We start from the raw sequence: 19,414 nt of genomic DNA, 5'->3' as shown, positions 1-19,414 counted from the left end.
GTAGAACATGCAAACTTCAGAATAATAGTTTTGTATATGAATAAATGTTTTTACAGACTAAAGCAGAAATAATAATATAAACATTACCAAGCCTTTATTATCTTTGCTGAAGTACAATGCATGTATTCCCTAAAATTAGTTTCTTAAGGGTTATATTTAGTACTGTGTTAGAGATTCCTGTAAAGCAGAATCTTTAGGATACAAGTCCGTTATTACATGTGTAAGCAGACATATAGAGTCATTTATTGATCCTACTGTATATGACTTTTCTATGTCAGTGATAAAACTGCAAGGCATGGGCATAGTGGAATAGTGATTAGCACTGTCGCCTTGCACCTCCAGGAGCAGGGTTCGGTTCCCACCTCTGGGTGTGTGTGCATGAAGTTTGCATAGTCTCCCCATGCCTGGTGGGTTTTCCTTTAGCAGTTCAAAGAACTTGTTAATTGTTGTTTCCGAATTACAGTAGTGTGTAAATGAGTGTGAGTGTGTGTCCGAGGTGTACACCGCCTAATGTTCTACAGCTCCTGGGATAGGCACCAGGCCCCCTGTATACAGGATAAAGAGGTATAGACGATGAGTGAGTGAATAAGCAATAAAACTGCATTTGGTCAAAAAGAAATATTGATAGAAAAAAACTGAAGTGATGATAAAGCTTCGGTAAAATGTTAAACTCTTTAGTTTTGGATAAATATATAACAATAACAAGTTTAAGAAATTCAAACAAGATTACATGGTTTCAGATTTCATCTGTTGATACTAAGTCAGGAAACAAACACACTCGTTGCTAAATGTGTGTGCATATAAACAATAGGCGAGACAACTGTCTCTCTTGCAGCTCCAGTTGTTTTTAAGTTAGTTTTTGTTAGTCACATAAAACCGCCCGTGTGTACTCGCTTTGAGGAGAGCGGCGGTGAAGGAGTTAACGCTGCGGCGCGCACTGCCGTTAACCACGCCCACAAACAGTTCCTCATTTGCATGTTAGCCATTTGGCGGGAAAGCCCTACACGGTTGTGTCTTTGTTGCCGGAGCCCCGCCCATGCGCCCAGCTCGAGTGGCGGGAAACTGCAGCGCGCTAAAACTGCAGAGAGAGTGCGGCAAGCGGAGCGCGCGCGCGGATCAGACCACGCCTATCCTCCGTTTCCCGCGGCGACTGAATAGTGAGGAGAACAACCGTACCTAAGAAACGAGCAAATACACACAACACACACACACACTGGGACAGCTTGGCGTGAGGAGAATAACAACACGCACGCGTCACAAAACAATTAGGACATAATGTAAGAGAGGAAGATTACACAAACGCAGTGAAACACGAGCACGTTGAGAGGAGGTGGTGGAGTAGAGTGAGAGCTGGAAAACCGCCAAGTGGACAAAGCGCCAGGGAACGCCCAGGGTTTTCCGGGTTTGAGCGCGAAACTGCTATTTGCAAGGTCACGCTAACTCTTACCTGACCATGGGGGCGGTATTCTTGTGACTTGTGGGGGAAAAAAAACACACACATCTCATATTGTGTCTTTCTAAGAGAATAATACATTAAGTCACTCACTCACTCATCATCTATACTGCTTTATCCTGTGTACAGGGTCACAGGGGACCCTGGAGCCTACCCCAGGAGACTTGAGGCGGGGTACACCCTGCATAGGATGCCAATCCATGGCAGTGCACACACTCACACACTATGGGCAATTTTGGAATGCCAAGTAGCCTAATCTGCATGTCTTTGGACTGTAGGGGGGAACTGTAACACCTGGAGGAAACTCACCAAGCATGGGGAGAAGATGCAAACTTCATGCACATAATTTTAACAAATGTCAGACTGTAAACAAACTTGGTACAGGAAAGTGAAACATCTGAGGCTGCAACGAGCTAACTGCAAGAGCACTTATCTAAAATGTTATAGATAAACACTGCAATTCCATCTCTCTCTCTTTCTCATATACACAAAAAATAAGTAAGCACACGGCGTTCTTCTATTACATAATAGTCATGGACACTGCAGACACTACTTTCAAATACCTCAGACAAGCCTGCTAAAAACCTTCTCATATACCAAATTAAAACCTGCCTAATAAATGTTAATACTTTCACAAACCCTTTATATAGGATTTATTTATTTATCCGTAGTAACTGCTTTATCCTGGTTTGTCGTGATGGATCTGGATTCCTCAGGATCAAAGGTTTTAAGGCATACTTAGCCAGTGTATATTACCCATAAACATTTTTAGACAGTCCTTAAAAAATTCAACATAGACATTGCTGTTTCTGGTGTATTTCCGGGACATTGGAGACCCCATTGAGAACATACAGTACAAAACCCTGCATATGCTGTGACCTGAGCATAGGGTCAAACAGGAGCCGGGTGTGACAATAGTGTCAGACGTATGGCATGTTCATATCACATATAACATAGCTGAAAATGCTGTTAAAACATTGCACGATTTTCATTATAACCACCAAATCTTTTATTCAGGAATTATAGTATGCAATATACACATTAAAGAAGCTTCTCTTTTAAATAGTAAGGGTTGTTGTGCTGCAACACTTCCTTCTTCATTTTGTTTACACACATTACTATACATGAATACAGTGTGAGGACTCTCTCTCACACTCACACACACACGTTTCCTTAGTATACATGTAAAAATAATATATATGTAATTAATTATAATATTTCAGCTAATTAATAACAATGGGTGCCATATCATTCATAACCGCTCATTCTGACCCCAAACAAGCTTGGATATGCAATGAAAATAATTCCCCTGTACTATTATTATAACTCTATGTATATGTTATAATTAATGCCTTCTCTGGCATCTCCTAATGTCAAAGAATAGGGTTCAGAAGTAGCTCAGTGGTTAAGGTATTGTACTACGGTTCGGAAGGTCCCAGGTGCAAACCCAATGACCACCATTTACCACTGTTGGGTCCTTGAGCAAGACCCTTAACCTTCAACTTCTTAGATGTATAATGACATTAAAAAAGGAAACAAAAAGGTAAGTCGCTCTGGATTAGGGCCAAATGTGTAAATGTAATGCCTTCTTTAGCATTTCCTAATGCTTAATTTAGCCATTTTTCCTAGTGTGGATCATACAGATGTCCCCCCAAATATATATATTGAAAAAAGCCCCAAAAAGTGTCAAGCATGAGGTGATGTTAAAAAGAAATAAACAAGAGTTCACTTGTATAAAAAGTGTGCATTTATTATACAGTATGCTTAAAATAAATTTTGTTACATCAGACAAAATCGTTGCTAAATCAGATGTGTCCACCATAATACTGTATGTCCCCAGAAAAACCTAAAAAAATAAATAAAAAAAAAACGTATACATGATATAATTTCAAAAAGAAACATGAAGCCTGCGAGTAAGCTGAAATTTAAAGTTTAAAGCTCTTTCGTACAGCTGAGCAGCTGCCCACTCCTCCACTTCCTGCCTTTAGAAAGGGATTCAGTGGGTCACTGGGAAAACAGGAAGTCAAACAGGAAGAGCAGCAGAACAGGGAAGAAAACAGAAAACGAAAAAGGGGAGTGTGACCCACACATTTCATAATCATACAGGAAATCTGTAGGGTTGTAACTATCTCTACGAGCACACACGTAAATACATATATATACACATACATGTACTTACACAGTGAAAACTCTGTGTACAAGACAAACTATTTCCCAAATACACATGCAAACAATAGACTTGTACACAATGGAACAGATGGCATACTTGTACTGTATACTATTAATCATAATCAAGAGCAAAACAGTTTTTTTTCCCTTTACATTTGTTAAAACACACACAAGCACCAGGCATGAGGCCATGAGTCTTCCTTAAAGTATTAGATCTGCAGTGTGTTTGTGCCATCTTTATTAAGAAATCAGCTACATGCTTTCTACACTGCTATCTTCTGAGATTTTTATCTCTAGATATTTGGGCTGTCAAGCATCTTTAAAACGATCCCTTGACTTTCGCCTATGCTTGGATAATTTGAGCCTATTTTACCTTTTTTTTATTCAAAATTATGAAGTGTAACCTGTAGGTCATTGGACAACTTAAAGATTTGAGATGCATTTGAAATAATTAAATAGAGCATGTCAAAGGGGATGCAAACTTGTAACACTGCTCACATAAACCCAGCTGCAGGTATTCAATACACCACTTAACAGGCATAGAATTTTGTTTAGTTAAGCAAAAGGTTGTTCTTGCTCTTAAAGACCATCAGAGTGCCTGTTTTCACTTACCTGCAGAGTCAGTAAATAATAAAGCACCACAAGGTGTTATCACTTATAACATAACACCTACAAACAGTTGTTTTTTTAAACCTCTTCAGACCCGAGCTTTAATTTGCATGCATTTTTTATTTTTACTATATATTTGGGATTAATGGGGCCTGATGCGTATAAAAATCTAAGCATTGTCATTAAACAGAAAACCAAGTTTTACCCCCTTTTGTGTTTCTACTAATTAGTGTATTGCATTTTGCTATCAATAAATGATACTACAAAGTGTCTACTTTTTGGGTTCGCTGCACCTTATACTTCATTCTGTCCAACTTAGACCTCTTGTCCTCATTAGTAATGTCTCCATATGAGGACACAGGGTCACAGGAGGACACTCCGCTGTGTATTATATATGAATTTTTTAAAATAAATACTCACACACATGCATATCAATTTAATGTACTCTGACCTTGTCCCACTTGGTAAATATATATATTTTTAAATTGTGTGAATGTAGAATAGATGTTCTATGCAGAGATGATTTCCTCCTTCAGTTTACTGGGCCAGTTCTGATAGGAATTGTTTGCAGTCAGTAGTCTAAGTTATTTTGAAACCATCTTTGACTTAAATAAAAGGAAAAATATCAAATAAAATTTCAAATAAGGAAAAACACCTATGGATCCAGACTTTTTGGCCCTCCTGTATACTGTCTGACAATTAGTTAAATGCTGTTATATTTTGTGAGTTATAGATTAAGTGTCCTTAATTGTTTCTAGAATTATTTCTTTTTATGATAGCCTCATAATGACAACAGAGCTAACTGGAACGTAAATGTGCTGGATAAAGTAAACAATGAATGCTCCTGGAGAGAAGAACAATGATTTAATTAAAGATAAGGAAGCAAAAGGAAATAAATAAAGGAATGAATAAAAAATAAGATTTTTAAATTATGTTCCAGCATGTTCTCATAAACATCTATTTTTAAGAGTTGCTGTAATGTGCGGTGGCACTGGGGCCTCGCACTTTCAGGAACAGGGTGCAATTCCTGCCTCAGATCTGTGTGCATGGTGTTTGCATGTCCTCCCCCTGCTTGGTTTGTTTCCTCCGGTTTCCTCCCACAGTCCAAAGACATGCCGATTAGGTTAAATGGCAATCCCAAAATTGCCCATAGTGTGTGTCTCTCTGTGTCTGTCTGTCTGTCTGTCTGTCTGTGATGGATTGGCACCCTGTCTAGGGTGTACTCTGCCTTGTGCCCAAAGTCTCTTGGGATAGGCTCCAGGCCCCCGCAATCTAGTACACAGGATGTGTAAATGGTATAGAAAGATGAATGAATAAATGAATGAATAAAGATGTAATGTGGACTTTTGTTTAACTGCAAAACACTGAAAAATTATAAAATAGAAACAATATTAAGCAGTTTCGACATGCTTTTTCTATATGCTTTAATTTTTATTTATTCTCACATTACTTTTCAGGGACCTAAAGTGTCATAATGAACAATTAAATATTTTGGAGGGTTAGGAATAAAAATATATTTTTCATGCTGCTTTTTTTACTTTTATTTAATTTTTATAAAAACTTGATTATCCTGCTGGACTGCTTTCTATTAATTTAGAAAGTAGGACTCCATCAAGCATGTAAACCCGTTAAACACTATTTAATTAGGTTCAGTTATAACAGTCATGTACTGATACGAAGTCATCTATTCATATTATTCAAGCTAATAAGGCCATTTTTGCACAAAAAGCACGCAGAAGAAGAAAGGCTGAGCCTTATGCTTCTGCTTACTGCAGGTGTGATTTTGTTATTGTACTATTATTAAACCGTGTTACATAAAACCACCCACCTTTTCTTATTGTCAACTTCCTACAGAAATAGTACAATGTCCTATTCATTACCAAAAAAAAGTTACGGAAAGCATTACAGTTTGTTTCCTTATTCTGGTGCCATTCTTTTACTGAACATGTTTATATGTAAGTGTTTGGTAAATGGTTTGAAAATGGTTTAATAGACAACCTAATGGTCTGAAAGACAGAAAACAGTAATAGATACACACAGGGGTGTGGTGGTTACTGGGAAACCAGTTAACAGTTGCTCTGTGGCTGCAATCAAAGCCAGCCTGATAAACGATTAGAGGATAAAACAGTGCACAGTGAGATACTGTCACTGAGCACTAACGACTGGATGTGAACTAAACGGCAATTTGCACACAAAATAATTTCCAGAAATGTTACTTGCCTGACGCAAGCAACAGACACACTTTTATCTTAAATACAGGCTTTTAACCCTTACATATTAAAAAGATTTGTTTTAACTCAGCTTTAAACCAGTATCATTTCTTCTTCCCTTGTTCCCTTATACCCAGTTTTATTTATTTTTTATTTATCATGACCTGACACAATATAAAGTTAAATAAAACGACATAAGAGCTTTGGTTAGGCATTCTATTATATCACTTTCCGTTTGCGTCATTTATTGTTGGAAAACAACAATTTTCATATATCTGGCTCTGTACACCATCATAATGGATTTGAAAGGAAGCAATTAGGATGTGATCTAAAAGAGTAGACCTCCAGCTTTATTTAAAGCTTTAATTCACTATTGCATTAACCATTTAGTAATTACCGTCATTTTTATATATTTTCTCTATTTTTACAGGCCTAAAAATAATTGGACAGCTAACTGATAAGCAGTTTGATGGCCAGATGTGGTTTCTTAGTAATTTCTTGACGAATTAAAGGTCTAGCATTGCTGTTAAGATTTTTAATTAGTATTTGGTAGTTGTTTATTGAGACTTAAAACATGCAGGTATCAATGCAAGTAAAGGTGGTCATAAAAAGGGTACAAAAAAGATAAATACGGTATAAGAAAGATAGCTAAATTTTTAGCAGCGCTCAAATCAACAATTTGCTTGCTAAAGAAACACCTATTCACAATATCTAGCCAAGTCAAGAGCTCTTTGCAGGAGGTAGGCATAACTTTGACTTCCACAATCAAGAGGCAAAAAGTCCAGATTAGACCTTAAAAAAAAGATGAAGTTTTCTTAAGGCTACACTGTTTAGTCCCAATCCTTTGAGTTCTCTTTGTACTCATTTATGGAAATGCTCTTACTTTTACAATTAAACATCATATTTATACCAAACGTTTAAGCGATCTCTAATCACAATCATACTCCTTGTAGATAATTACCGGTATCCTTCCAGGTTTCAGTAATGTGTTTTACAGTTCTTAACCCAATTAAAAATAACCCTTCTGATCAGTAAGTCCTTTCAGCAATCTCCTTAGTTGTTTTATTTGCTCGATGCAGGCCAATAATTTGACCATTCTGAAAAAAGAAGTAAACTCTTTGCCACAACCACAAGATTAGTTTTCTGACATGATTGTATAAGAAATGCGAAGCTACGCCCTACATCAGGTTAAATAACTTGTTCATTACTGCAGTAATTTTCCAATGGAAGGCTCTTACCACCTGCTTAGTTAAATCCAGGTGGTGCCTTTATTTTTTATTTTATTTGGACGGGCAGTGTGTGTATATACACATGTACACTATACTAAATGTTTCAGTTACTATGTATCACCTATCATTAAATCATTTTATAGTGCAGCTGAGTGCACAGTGGACAGCAAATTTGTGTTTATGATGTTTCTCCATGTTGGTTTAATGAGGATCGATACTGTATAAACATTATTTAACTAATGGCCTCAAAATCCTAATTGCTATAGATTCTAATTCGTAATAAATGTCACAGCATATAGACTTTATGCTTCACACACAGTGACATCCCCATTGCACTCCTGACAGTGTCAGTATGGATTAAAACATTAGCCCACTTTTATTATTTTTTTACTTAACACAGGGGCATGTAAAAAATTCTCCCCTGCAATAATCATATACTCATTACAGATGTGATGTATAGGTATAAAAAAAAATTTTTTTTTTAAATGAACCATTTAAAGTGATAGACATACTTGTAAGAACATGAACTTAGATTCTGGAAAAAAGGGCTCAGTCGCCGTGTACCTCATCCACTGCCGCAGAAGACCTGCGATCAGTCACCACAGAAAGATGCTGCAACATAGATACAAAGAGAACAAGCGCAAGGTTTGCAAAAAATCTAAGCGGTGAGCACTCTGCTTCTGAAGTATTGTCCTTGCTTTTCCAACAAAGTGTACACCGAGTCTTTATCAACTGTGAGCTCTTATAAATGTAAGAATGTAATATCGCACACTACCCGCAATCTGACCTTGTTTAAGAACTTTCAAACGAGAGAGAGAAAAAAAAAAAAAAGACAAAACGGTGTGAGAAAGAAACCACATGCAGACAGAGAAAAGAACATAGTGCTCCAATAGTGGCAGTAAGTGACGCACCATTTACAAATGTGACACCGGTAAAAGTTCTTATTATGAATAGACTGCAGTCTTATCAAATCAGCCACTTGTGGAATGGGGGAAGGTTTATTTCTGTTTGAGCTATCAGCTGTTACTGCAATGTCACTCTACAAGGTCTTGTTTTAAGTAGATTGCCAAACATGAATTTGTTGTTGATGTGGCATTTAAGTGTTAACCTTTTCATTAATTTATATAAATAAAAGAGGTTTTGTCTGTACATTGGTCAAAATTCATTTAATGATATCTTTATACATACTAGTACCCGAAACCAGTCTCAGAAAATCTTCTGTCTATATGTCTGTCTAGACGATTTTTGTCACAGCATCATGCCAAACTAGCTGGCAGTGATGGCCGGTCAATAAGGAGCGCTGGGGCGCCGCCCACTTAAAGTAAGGCAGAGAAGAATTCAAGAATTCTACTTTAACATGTAATTATTTACATGTTAAAATAAATAATTATTATTTATTTTAATACAGGCATTTAGTCACAATATTCTGCTGTATTTCCTAATATAATTTCTTTACAATATTACAAAAAATCTATCTAGTCTGTATTACATTCATTTGTGTTCGTGTACAGTATGCGTTCGAGGCTGAGAAAAAATCTAATTAGATTTTTTTCAAATCATCTGTGAAACCCTCCCACTTTTGTTCTTAGCAAATCAATATTGTTTTTAAATATTTGGGCTCATGTGATTGGACTATTCTCAACGAGTCCTATTAACGGTCAGCAGATTGTTAGTTAATGTATTGAATAGTGATTGACGTGGAAGCCAGCTGAATATAAGAGGAAATTCTGTAATTTCTTTGCTAAAATACCCCTTCGCAAGACCAACAGACGAGGAAAGAAAAAAAGTTAAAGAGCTTGGACCAGATCGACCTGATCTTCTAATTAAGCAGCAGTCAAGTGATCGCGGCCGAGCTTACACTCGGACCTTTTCCAGCCCTTTTTATGGTTATTTACAGGCAATTATTAAAAGTTTAATTTTAGTTTGGTAATTTGTAATTTTTGCACACCGCCACTGCTGGCTGGACCGAATTTAATGAAAGTTGCCTGAAGTTAAATCTGCACCATAAATTAAATCAAAACTTTGATTAGAAGGGACGTTATGAGCAGTATAGTGATAGTATAGCGATAATAAAAAGCAGTCATGTGAAGCCCTACTATGAGATACTGTGTGATGAGATACACTTTGGTTTACTCACCCAAAAACAAAAGGAAATTTGTCTGTGATTTTACATTGAGTGACATCAAGCTACACACACTCTGACTTTCTGTGGCTGTTCGCCTGTTGAAAACAGCAACACTAGCCAGTCATGGGCGTCTCTGAGATAATGGATGCGGAAGAGGGTGGATAGCGCTTTTCTTTGAGCTTTTTATGCAGCATGAGCAACAGTTTTAAAAGATGGTGTCAGCCTTCACCCTCCCTGATTAGAAGGTTATAGCAGCAAAACAAACAATCACAAAAAAACACACATACCAACTCTCATATTTTCAATTCCATATTAAAAAAAAAAAAAAAAAAAGATGTGTAACAATTAAATGACTTCTGCGTGGCAAATAATGACAAAATGTGTTACAGATCCAAGATAAGATGTCACATGTACAGTACCTTACTTCAGCAAATGATACAGTAAGGAAGCTGGGGGTCAGAGCGCAGGGTTGGCACCCCTGGAGCAGATAAGGTTAAGGGCCTTGTTCAAGGGCTCAACCGGTGCAACGTGGCAGTGCTGATGCTTGAACCCCCAACCTTCTGATCAGTAACCCAAAGTGCAGATTGTCAGAAGTTGGATTCGAGCCCACGCCTCAAGGGGAGACTGCAACCTGAACGTAGCACCTTAGACCGCTCAGCCATCTTGACATACATCTCTACATTAAAAAAAAAAGGGGCATGTGTGTGTGTGTAGTTGGAGAGAGAGAGACATTTCGAGTACGTCAATATCAAAATAACACTTCGTCCTCATCACCCCCTGACTGACTGATCAAACCCTTTCTATGTGAGCAGAAATTAACTGGCAGAGCGAAGTGAGAACAACATATTTATTATGATGGTGATTAAACTTCAAAGTTCATCCAGGGCCATGGAGAGGAGCAGGCAGGCTGGCAGCCAACTCAGGAAACACATCACCCAGCCGCCCTGCCAAACACTCTCTATCTTCCTGCTATACACTCACACATTCTAAAAGGAAAAGAGCTGGGTGTGGAAATAAAAGCCAACACCAATCTATTTCTTAAAGCTGGTGCTGATGTGGTCAAGTGCTTATTCACGTCTAGATGTTAAGGAGGAAATGGTGTACGAGAGACTCTGTCAGCTCTCACTAGACGTTTTGTATGTCTAGATTAAGGGGGGAACGATACAAGGAAGAAAACAATGATTAACCCACTGTATGTCCACATTTGCCCCTCCTTGTCTAATGCTGAGTTATCTCCCTAAACTGTAGCATACATCACTAGTGACAGCAAGCATCCATCATCTCCCAGCACGAACAGTGCCAGAGCTTGCAAACACAGTCCACTCTCTCACTAATCTAAATCACTGACACTGGGAAAGGTCTGCCTCAGCACTGCTCTGTTCTGTGCAACACTCATAAACCCAAAACAAAACATAAAGTACAGTCTGTCAGGCCAGACTAAACATGTGTGTGTATGCCTGGAATTTCATCATTTTCTATGTATTGCAGACTAAAGAATGTCTCAAATTCTAACCTTGGGATTGTGAAGGCAGACAGATAACTATGGCAACCTTCACAACTAAGAGTCCACAGATAAAAATTTGTGTGGAGTCATGCAGATGCAAACATTTCCCTGACACGTGAATAAGTAAACACACTAATCTGTCTCGTATATGCTCAGTCATCTAAACGAACGGTGAAGACTACTCCTGAACATGCTTTTGTTGAAATCTTTAGCTTTATTTAAGACTTTTCTTATTGAAAAGTTGCTTAATGAAGACAAGAACATGATGTTTTAGGAAAATAATCAAAAGCTTTAAAAGTGTCCAGGAAACAAGTTAATTCCTGTTATTGTATTAGCTATAAAAATGGTTCCTTTTTCTCTCACTGGAACAGTGACTGTCCTGAGACCTTTTTACCTCCAAAAAATCGAAATCTGATTGCTATCCGTTATCACACAAATGAGTCTGGGTCCTCTCAAGGTTTCCCTCTATTGCCATCTCGCGGAGTTTCTACTCGTCACCGTCGCCCTCGGCTTGCTCATCAGGGACAATCTGATCATCATGATTCAGACATGATTTTTTCACACTTTTCAAACTAATTTCCATAATGTTTTTATTCTGTTAACACTGGTCATCGTCACAAAAGCAGGTTAACAGCGCCATTTAAATAAATCACATTAACATTGATTATGAATTACCAGTAAACTGGTGCTAGGATATTGAGCACTCAAGGTTCACCCTTGCCCGTAGCGGGTGACCAATGGCCATTCTGTCTGGTCTGATCTCACAGAAAGGTCAATGGAGCACAAATCACCGGAAAGAAGTCAACACTGGCTACAAGAGAAAGGCACCAGAACAACCAGTGCGCCACAGGGCCGTGCAGACAAAGAGCCCAAGGCTGCCGACCAGATCCCAATCTGACCAATTTTAATCCATGAAGGCCTCAACCCACAACAGTCAGAGGATCTGCTGCCAATGTCATGGTGCCAGACAGCACACCCCCAGAGGGCTTATGAAGTCATTCCCAGAGGGGCCAGAGCTACCCCGAACCTACACCAATGTGTAAAATGCTTTGTGTTGTAACATTATGGCTGATCGGTGTATGTCTATACAACTGTCAAAGTTGCTTTTGACCTGTCACCTTTTTGAAAATCAATTAAGGATAAAAAAAAAAAGTGATAAACAAAATTAATAATTCATTTAAAATATCTGGGTTACTAATCAGAAGGTCACGGGTTCAAGCCCAAACACCAGCAAGATGTCACTCTTGGGCCCTTAAGCAAGGCCCACTGTAACCCTATTTCCAAGGGCGCAATAACATATCTGACCCTGTGCTCTGACCCCAGTTTCTTAACAGGCTGGAATATGCAGGGGGGGGGGGAGGGGGGGGATTCAACATGCTGTTATGTACGTATGACAAAGAAATGCCTTTTCTTGTAATATACTTCTTCACAAGTCTCACTGTTTACTTTTTTTTTATTTCAAGGACACTTCTAAAGGCCATTATCAGACATATTGTGTCTACTTTTGAAGTTATGAAGAAAGTCTGTGTACAATGGATGTACTAATGTTTGTCTGGATAGTGCCGTTGAATAATATTTGTCTGTCTATGGCTGGAGGTTTGTGGTCATTGAATGTTTATTAGCCTTGTTCACGTCTCCAGCTCCAGATGGCCATCTGTTTTGTCTAACGGGATTAGGATTATCTGCAGATTTTACAGGCGCCTCTAAAACCAGGCGTACATCCGTTACAAAGTCCTAACATACTGCAGAACGAGAGAGATGATTAAATATGTGTGGCTCACAAAAACAAACCGTACCATGGTAGGTAGGATAGAGGTGTTGGTGGGGTTGTCGTCCGTCATGCAAATAAAATGACTAACCTTCCTATTAGCCATCTAACAAGCCGATATGTAATTATCAACATGCTGACTGTTGGCTTGCCATCAAATAAACAGATTTTTCCCATTTTCACTCTGCGCAATTACTGCCTTCTGTCTTAATAGAGTATTGAATTTCTTGTACATTTGTCATTAGTATGTAGACAGCAGAAAATTCTGACGGGAAAAAGTCTATCCTCCACCTATGGCCACACACTTCTCCAAATGATGGATGACCTGGTAGAGACAGTCTTTGAAGAAGCCTTCTTTTTGGCTCTTGAGGAAAAGTTCCATCTCGGTAATCACCTCGTCGCTGTCAAACGCCAGCCATAAAATGCTTTCTTCAAGTGATAGAAGAGGAAGAGGGTGCAAGGTCGGGAGAGTAGGGGGGATTTGTTTTCCTTCAATGCACCATTTTGACCCTCTAGTGGCATCACACAGAACTATGGCACAGGATTGTTTTAAACAAGAAGAAATGTTCATGAACATACTAATTTCTGGAAACATAATTTGGGCAAATATCTTCTGCTTTTTTTTTACTATAATATGAATTTTATGACCACCCCTCATTCACAATTATGTGCTTCCAATTTTGTAGCAGAACCTTAAATGGGCGTGATAGTCAGGTGTCCACATACGTTTGGCTATATAGCGCGTCTCTCGTGCTAGAAGCAACAGTCAAGGCGGTAGTTCTGATTAAATGATATTTTAATCTCAAAGATGAAACAAGCAAAGAAAACCATTATTCTTTATTTATGCTGATGGGTTTATTATATGTGCATCCATGATTAATGCTGGCTTGTAAACTAAATCAGATATGAATTCTAAATCTAAACCGACACTCAGGCCAGGTCAAATAAAAAAAATAAAATAAAAAAAAAACTTTCAGAAAGGCAAGTGGTACAGTGGATGTGGCTGAGAATGACCTTTTAAAAAAATATTTCGGATTGAGGTTACAAGCCAGCATTAACATTAGAACCCTCTTGGCTAAAGATTTTCAGTCGAGGAAAAGAGACACAGCTGTGTCCCTGATACTGATATGATAGTGTGTGTGTGTGTGTGGCATTGGTACAAGTGTGTCACTGTTTTGCTGAGACTGATCCACCACCCAAATAATATCCGGTATGCATTGGCCCTATGGTGAACCTTTTCCACTGATATACAGGGTGAGGTTTGACCTACAGAAACTGGGAAGTGTACATCTACAAAATATACATCAAATTCCATCACCAAATCCAATACACAGAGAGAGAGAGAGAGAGAGAGAGAGAGAGAGAGACCATCTAATACTGAATGATAGATTGCGACTGTCTGTATCACGTGTCACAAACATCTTAGAGTTTACATGTGCTTGTGAGTGCATGACTCTCACACCTCTCTCTCTCTCTCTTCCAAGAAGTGTTCCTGAAATAACCGCAACAACCTGCTCCACTTTCGAGCTCTGCACAACACTGAAGCACTCAGTTCCTAGGCTGCGCTTGGTACTTTCGAACAACATTCAGACCAAGTGCACAGTTTTTATAACATGAAGACGGATTTATCTAATCGAATCTAATTGACGCAGCGCGAGCTTAAAACAGAAATGCTGTACAGTGTTCCGAACATCTGAACAAAGTGAAGTCACTTAGGGAAACCCCTAAAAGAAAAAAAAAAAAAAAACGTAAGCCATCAGCAGAAGTTCTGATGAAAAGTACCACCACCAGTAACCTTTGGCACAGACGCATGTAAAGATAAAAAAGGGATGCTGCTTTTCCTCACCCGGGCCTACCGACCTTTTACTCCTTACCGCGCCTTAGCCTCTAAATTAGTGTGTGTTATCATTTCAGAGGAAGCGTAGCTGATCCCTGGCGCTGAACACGTCTGAAGTGAACGGTACTAAGCATACGGGACCCTGATAGCAGCTCACACCCTTTAACTTGAGCCAAGATTAAATACACACACACACAAACACACACACAAACACACACACAAACACACACACACACACAAACACACACACAAACACACACACAAACACACACACACACACACACACACACAATATAGGCTTAAAAGTAGGATTAAAATAGTAAGGCACTTTAATTATAAAATGTACCATATAGGCAATTTTGCTTACACAGTTTAGTCAAGGAAAGCATTTGTGCAAAAAAGAAAGTCTAAATGACCGTTGTGAGGCAAGGCAAAGGCACAAAAAAGAAAACGTACAGAACTTGAATTATTCTGCACAGCCCTGATGTTTTTTTTCCAATGGATGAAAACAGAAAATAAAAATTGCTTGCCATTCAACAACAAGGTCCATTAGAAGTTCCACAATGTCCAGGAGAGGTTCATGATTACTGTATTAATCCAACATCATGACTGAAAAGGTCGCACAAAAAAAAAAAAAGCATCATATCCGCTGCGCAGGTTTCAGAGCCGCTCTTAGTCCATGCTCTTAGTCCATGCGGGTCTTACACGCTCCTGAGACATAAGGCACATGCTTTAATATAAAAATCCTTACAAGTTACGACTTTTCAGAAATCTGTATTTCATCCTCCATTGTCCTGTGTGTTCCTGGTTCGAGTACACCTGATTCATCAGAGCCTGGTGCGTGAGAAGGAGAATCTGCCCGTCTCTGACACTTTGCTGTGGATGGGAGTTCAGACCCAACACCCTGCTGATGATCGGGGGCCTCCTCCGCTCGCCGCTTCTTCCGGACGTGATGCAGGTGACTTTTAGACTTGAGATGAGCTGGAAAACAAGATTAATGACATTCAGAGCAACATTCAGAGAGGATGGTGAACCTTGAAGGCCATTAAAAATAAACAGACTTCTAGAGCTCTGATAGTGGAGGATGGAGAACTAACTGAGGATGCTACAACTTATGAGTTGCAAAAACTCGATTGTTAACCAACTACATGATGGTAAAAATGCTTGGCTTAACATACAACATGCTTTGTTGTATAATTGACAAATTAATATTGACATAATATATAATCAATAAAGGGGTGCCATAAGGCAATCCAAAGGGAAGAGGAAATAAAAGCCAACATTTTCACTATTTTTAACCATCCAAAAGTTGTGATCTTTATCAAGGAGGTTATTTTATATATATAAAAAAAAAGATATAATAAAAAAAAAAAAGGTCTTACCTGTCCATTCCAGGTCACCGATGATTACTTTATCACACACTTCACACATGTGGTGGCTTCGCTTGTTCCGTAGTCCCTCCCCCTCAATTCTGATTGGCTCAACAGATGGCTGCTCTCCCTGGAGGACAGAAATGCAGTTTGAATGCTTTGTGAGTATGCACTTAATTTAGAAGAACAATACAAGCAAGCATTTATGTAAGCTAAAAGTTACTTTTATACACGAAAGATGTGATCTATCCATAATTAATAACTGATCTCTGCTGATCCAAATCAGATAGTGCCACATTTAAATAAACAAATTAAATCATAATTATAATAATAGCATCATTAACTCCACCATGTTTGTTGAGCCTCTAATATCAAAAAAGACAAGAACTCGAAAAGCTGCCTCTAGGCACCGCCTCGGGTCGTTTAGGGTAAACGTCTAGTAATGTTTGACGGCGGGATGAAAGGAAAGGGTGACAGAAATAGAAAATTCACCTTGCACAAGCTGTCCAAAATGTCTAGGGCAGGAGTGAGGACTGTTTGTTCCCAAAGGGACACATTTGTCACATCTAGGCCATAGACAGGTGGAACACTGGTACCTGGCCCTGAGGGAGATTAAAAGAAACAAGAACAACAGATCACCTTTTAAACAAAAACTAGAACAACAAAACGAATGCCACGAACAAGCAAAGGAAAATTACATTACATTTACATTGTATAAGTTAAGCCAAAAAACGACAACGGAACTATTTTACATTGTGTAACATATAACTTAAAATAGGACCTAAACAAATCGTAAAACATTCAGTGAAAAGATGGAGCTGAACGTTGCTCGGGCGTGGCCTAATACCCTAACGAGCACCTTTAAATGATCCAAGAATTTAACCCAAGCTTGCTGAGGGACTCATGCAAAACAGGGAGAATGCATGCAGATTTTCTAGGCAATTAAAACATCCAGCGGTTTAAAGAAGCTGATAGTGACGCATATGATGAGACACATACTGTATTTATTCTGTATATTTAAAAGACATCTTTGCTGAGGTTTATGAATAGTCGGACAATGTAATTAGTATCCATACATCAAAGTCTATGGCTATGTCTCAATTCAGGGGTGCATCCTTCAAAGGATGTCGTCTACACATTCTTCATAGCTTGTTGCCTTCGCTGAACGCGTAGACCAAACCGAAACGAGATGGTCTGATAGTTATGGCAATGCCTACTTGCGACACTAGTTGGTTCCGCCCCCTTACCGGCACGTCAATGTAATAGAAACTATATAAATTCATTTTAAATAGAAATTATTTTAAAAAACACAATCATTGCTGTTATCAAATAAATAAATATTTAAACGAAAATAGGCGCAGACAAGCTGTCATCGTTTAACATCACGTAACCTTTAACCACATTTTACAAAACCTGTCTCTCAGGGAGCAGCATTTACATAAATCCTTGGATTTTTATTAAGGTTTATTTATATTTTTATAACACATTTCGTTTTTATATCCTCTGGCCCAGCATCCGCCATCATCTCTTCTGGTCTCTTCCCTGGCTCACAAAGAATCCAGGGACATGTTGGGCTGTCAAGTATTCAGCTTCTGTTGTCAGGGGAAATACGGCCGCATTTGAAGGAGCCTCCGAAAAGGGACAGCCTTAGTTGTGATGCTATGATGTAATTGATCTTCGAAAGATGCGGCCTCAGAATTGAGACACATCCTATATCACGATCTTACTTTGATAAAGTTGTAGCTGACAAATTTGCTGTCTTATTTTTTTTTAAGAAAAAAATTTCAACTACATTTATTCATTCTTTATTTAACTCTAATCAGGATGCTTATGTAACAAAAAAACTTTAATAGATATTGTTTACAATTTCTTTTTTATAATATAAGCTCATGATTTTGTCCCGATAAGATTTTGTCTTCAAGTATTTTTATTTATTTGTTAAACACCACACTTTTATATATATTTTTTGCCCAGCCAGGCTTTTTGAGTCCAAGCCAGTTGACTGAGCACTAGAACCGAGACGTGCACACAAGGGGAAAACGTATCAGCATTTAAGCAGAGCTATGTGTATCACTATACGGACTGGACCAACAAGAATCATCAACCTGCTGAGTTGCAACAGCTCCATAATCTCCCTCAGCGTTCTGGCACAGTCAGCAGTCCGACCGGCAGGATCCGGCTCTGCCTGAGCCTCCACTCTCACTAATGATTCACTCGCATAGCAGACACAGAGGGAGAGAAAGGGAGGAGAATGACCCAGAGGTAGGACTTTATCTACATATAGTCAGGCAACGCCAGCTGGAAAAATACCGGGATTCATATGAGGAAAAAAACAACAACCTTGTAATACCTGTTTGTTGAGTCTGTATACTTATCAAACTGAACGTGAAATACTTAAAATATTACACTTGCTTTTGGGTTGCAGTCAAATGTTGCTTTAAAGAAAAAACTGTTTATACTTCTGAATCAGGACATGACTCTTGGCACAGGCCGGCTCCGTTCCGTTTTATATGACGAATCAGATTGCTACGAGCTGCCTTCATGCCTGAATGAAGCTTATTTCTCGTGTTAATCATATTAGCTACAATGCCTCAATTATCTTAATCAGTTACAGGTTAATCTATTTCTAGAGCAGGAAAGCAAATGAGGCATTACAGAGTGGACCGAATGTTCTGATACCTCAACGTTTAAGCTAATTAGCAGCGCGCTGCATCGTACAAGTGCCCAGTTTCACCAAGTGGGTGGCCAACTGGTAGGGGAAAAAAATCCGACTGATAAAATCAAACAGCCTGAACAAGTTCAAATGGCTTTTAGTTCATCAAAGCAAGCTTAATCCACATTGGTCAGTTTTACAACAACTAATTCCTGTATTTTTAGTTAAAAAAAAAAAAAAAACTTAATTACTTCCTGTTAACTGATAAAGGCAAAAACGAGTCATGCCTTCTGTTTAACCCCATGTTATTGTGTAAAGGCCAGACGTATTCAAAACAAGCCTTGAAGTATGTTTGTGTATTCAAATATCTTCAACGGCTTTGTTCGGGTTTTATACGCGGGAAGTCCCCTAATGAATATCAGATCAAAATGACACCCTTAAGCGATGATTTCAAGGCAGGTGAAACAAAAATCCAGCAGCGGCAAAA

General features: G+C 38.6%; 1 protein-coding gene across 1 annotated transcript in view; it reads right to left on the bottom strand.

Moving 5' to 3' along the window:
* Positions 1-15,210: 15,210 nt before the first annotated feature.
* The window catches only part of trit1 (tRNA isopentenyltransferase 1), a 55,428-nt gene continuing 51,224 nt past the window's right edge, over positions 15,211-19,414 (bottom strand). Inside the window, exons 9-11 of the mRNA XM_053493230.1 lie at positions 16,767-16,876; positions 16,287-16,404; positions 15,211-15,885 (exon numbers count right to left, since the gene is read on the bottom strand). Of these exons, the coding sequence (XP_053349205.1) occupies positions 15,659-15,885; positions 16,287-16,404; positions 16,767-16,876 (455 nt within the window). The 3' untranslated portion in view covers positions 15,211-15,658. The remainder of the gene's footprint in view (positions 15,886-16,286; positions 16,405-16,766; positions 16,877-19,414) is intronic.

The sequence above is a fragment of the Clarias gariepinus genome, chromosome 3, assembly GCF_024256425.1.
Source record: "Clarias gariepinus isolate MV-2021 ecotype Netherlands chromosome 3, CGAR_prim_01v2, whole genome shotgun sequence".
In the NCBI taxonomy this organism is placed as follows: domain Eukaryota; kingdom Metazoa; phylum Chordata; class Actinopteri; order Siluriformes; family Clariidae; genus Clarias; species Clarias gariepinus.
The sequence above is the reverse complement of the archived record's forward strand: the minus strand, read 5'-3'. Positions and strand labels throughout refer to the sequence as shown.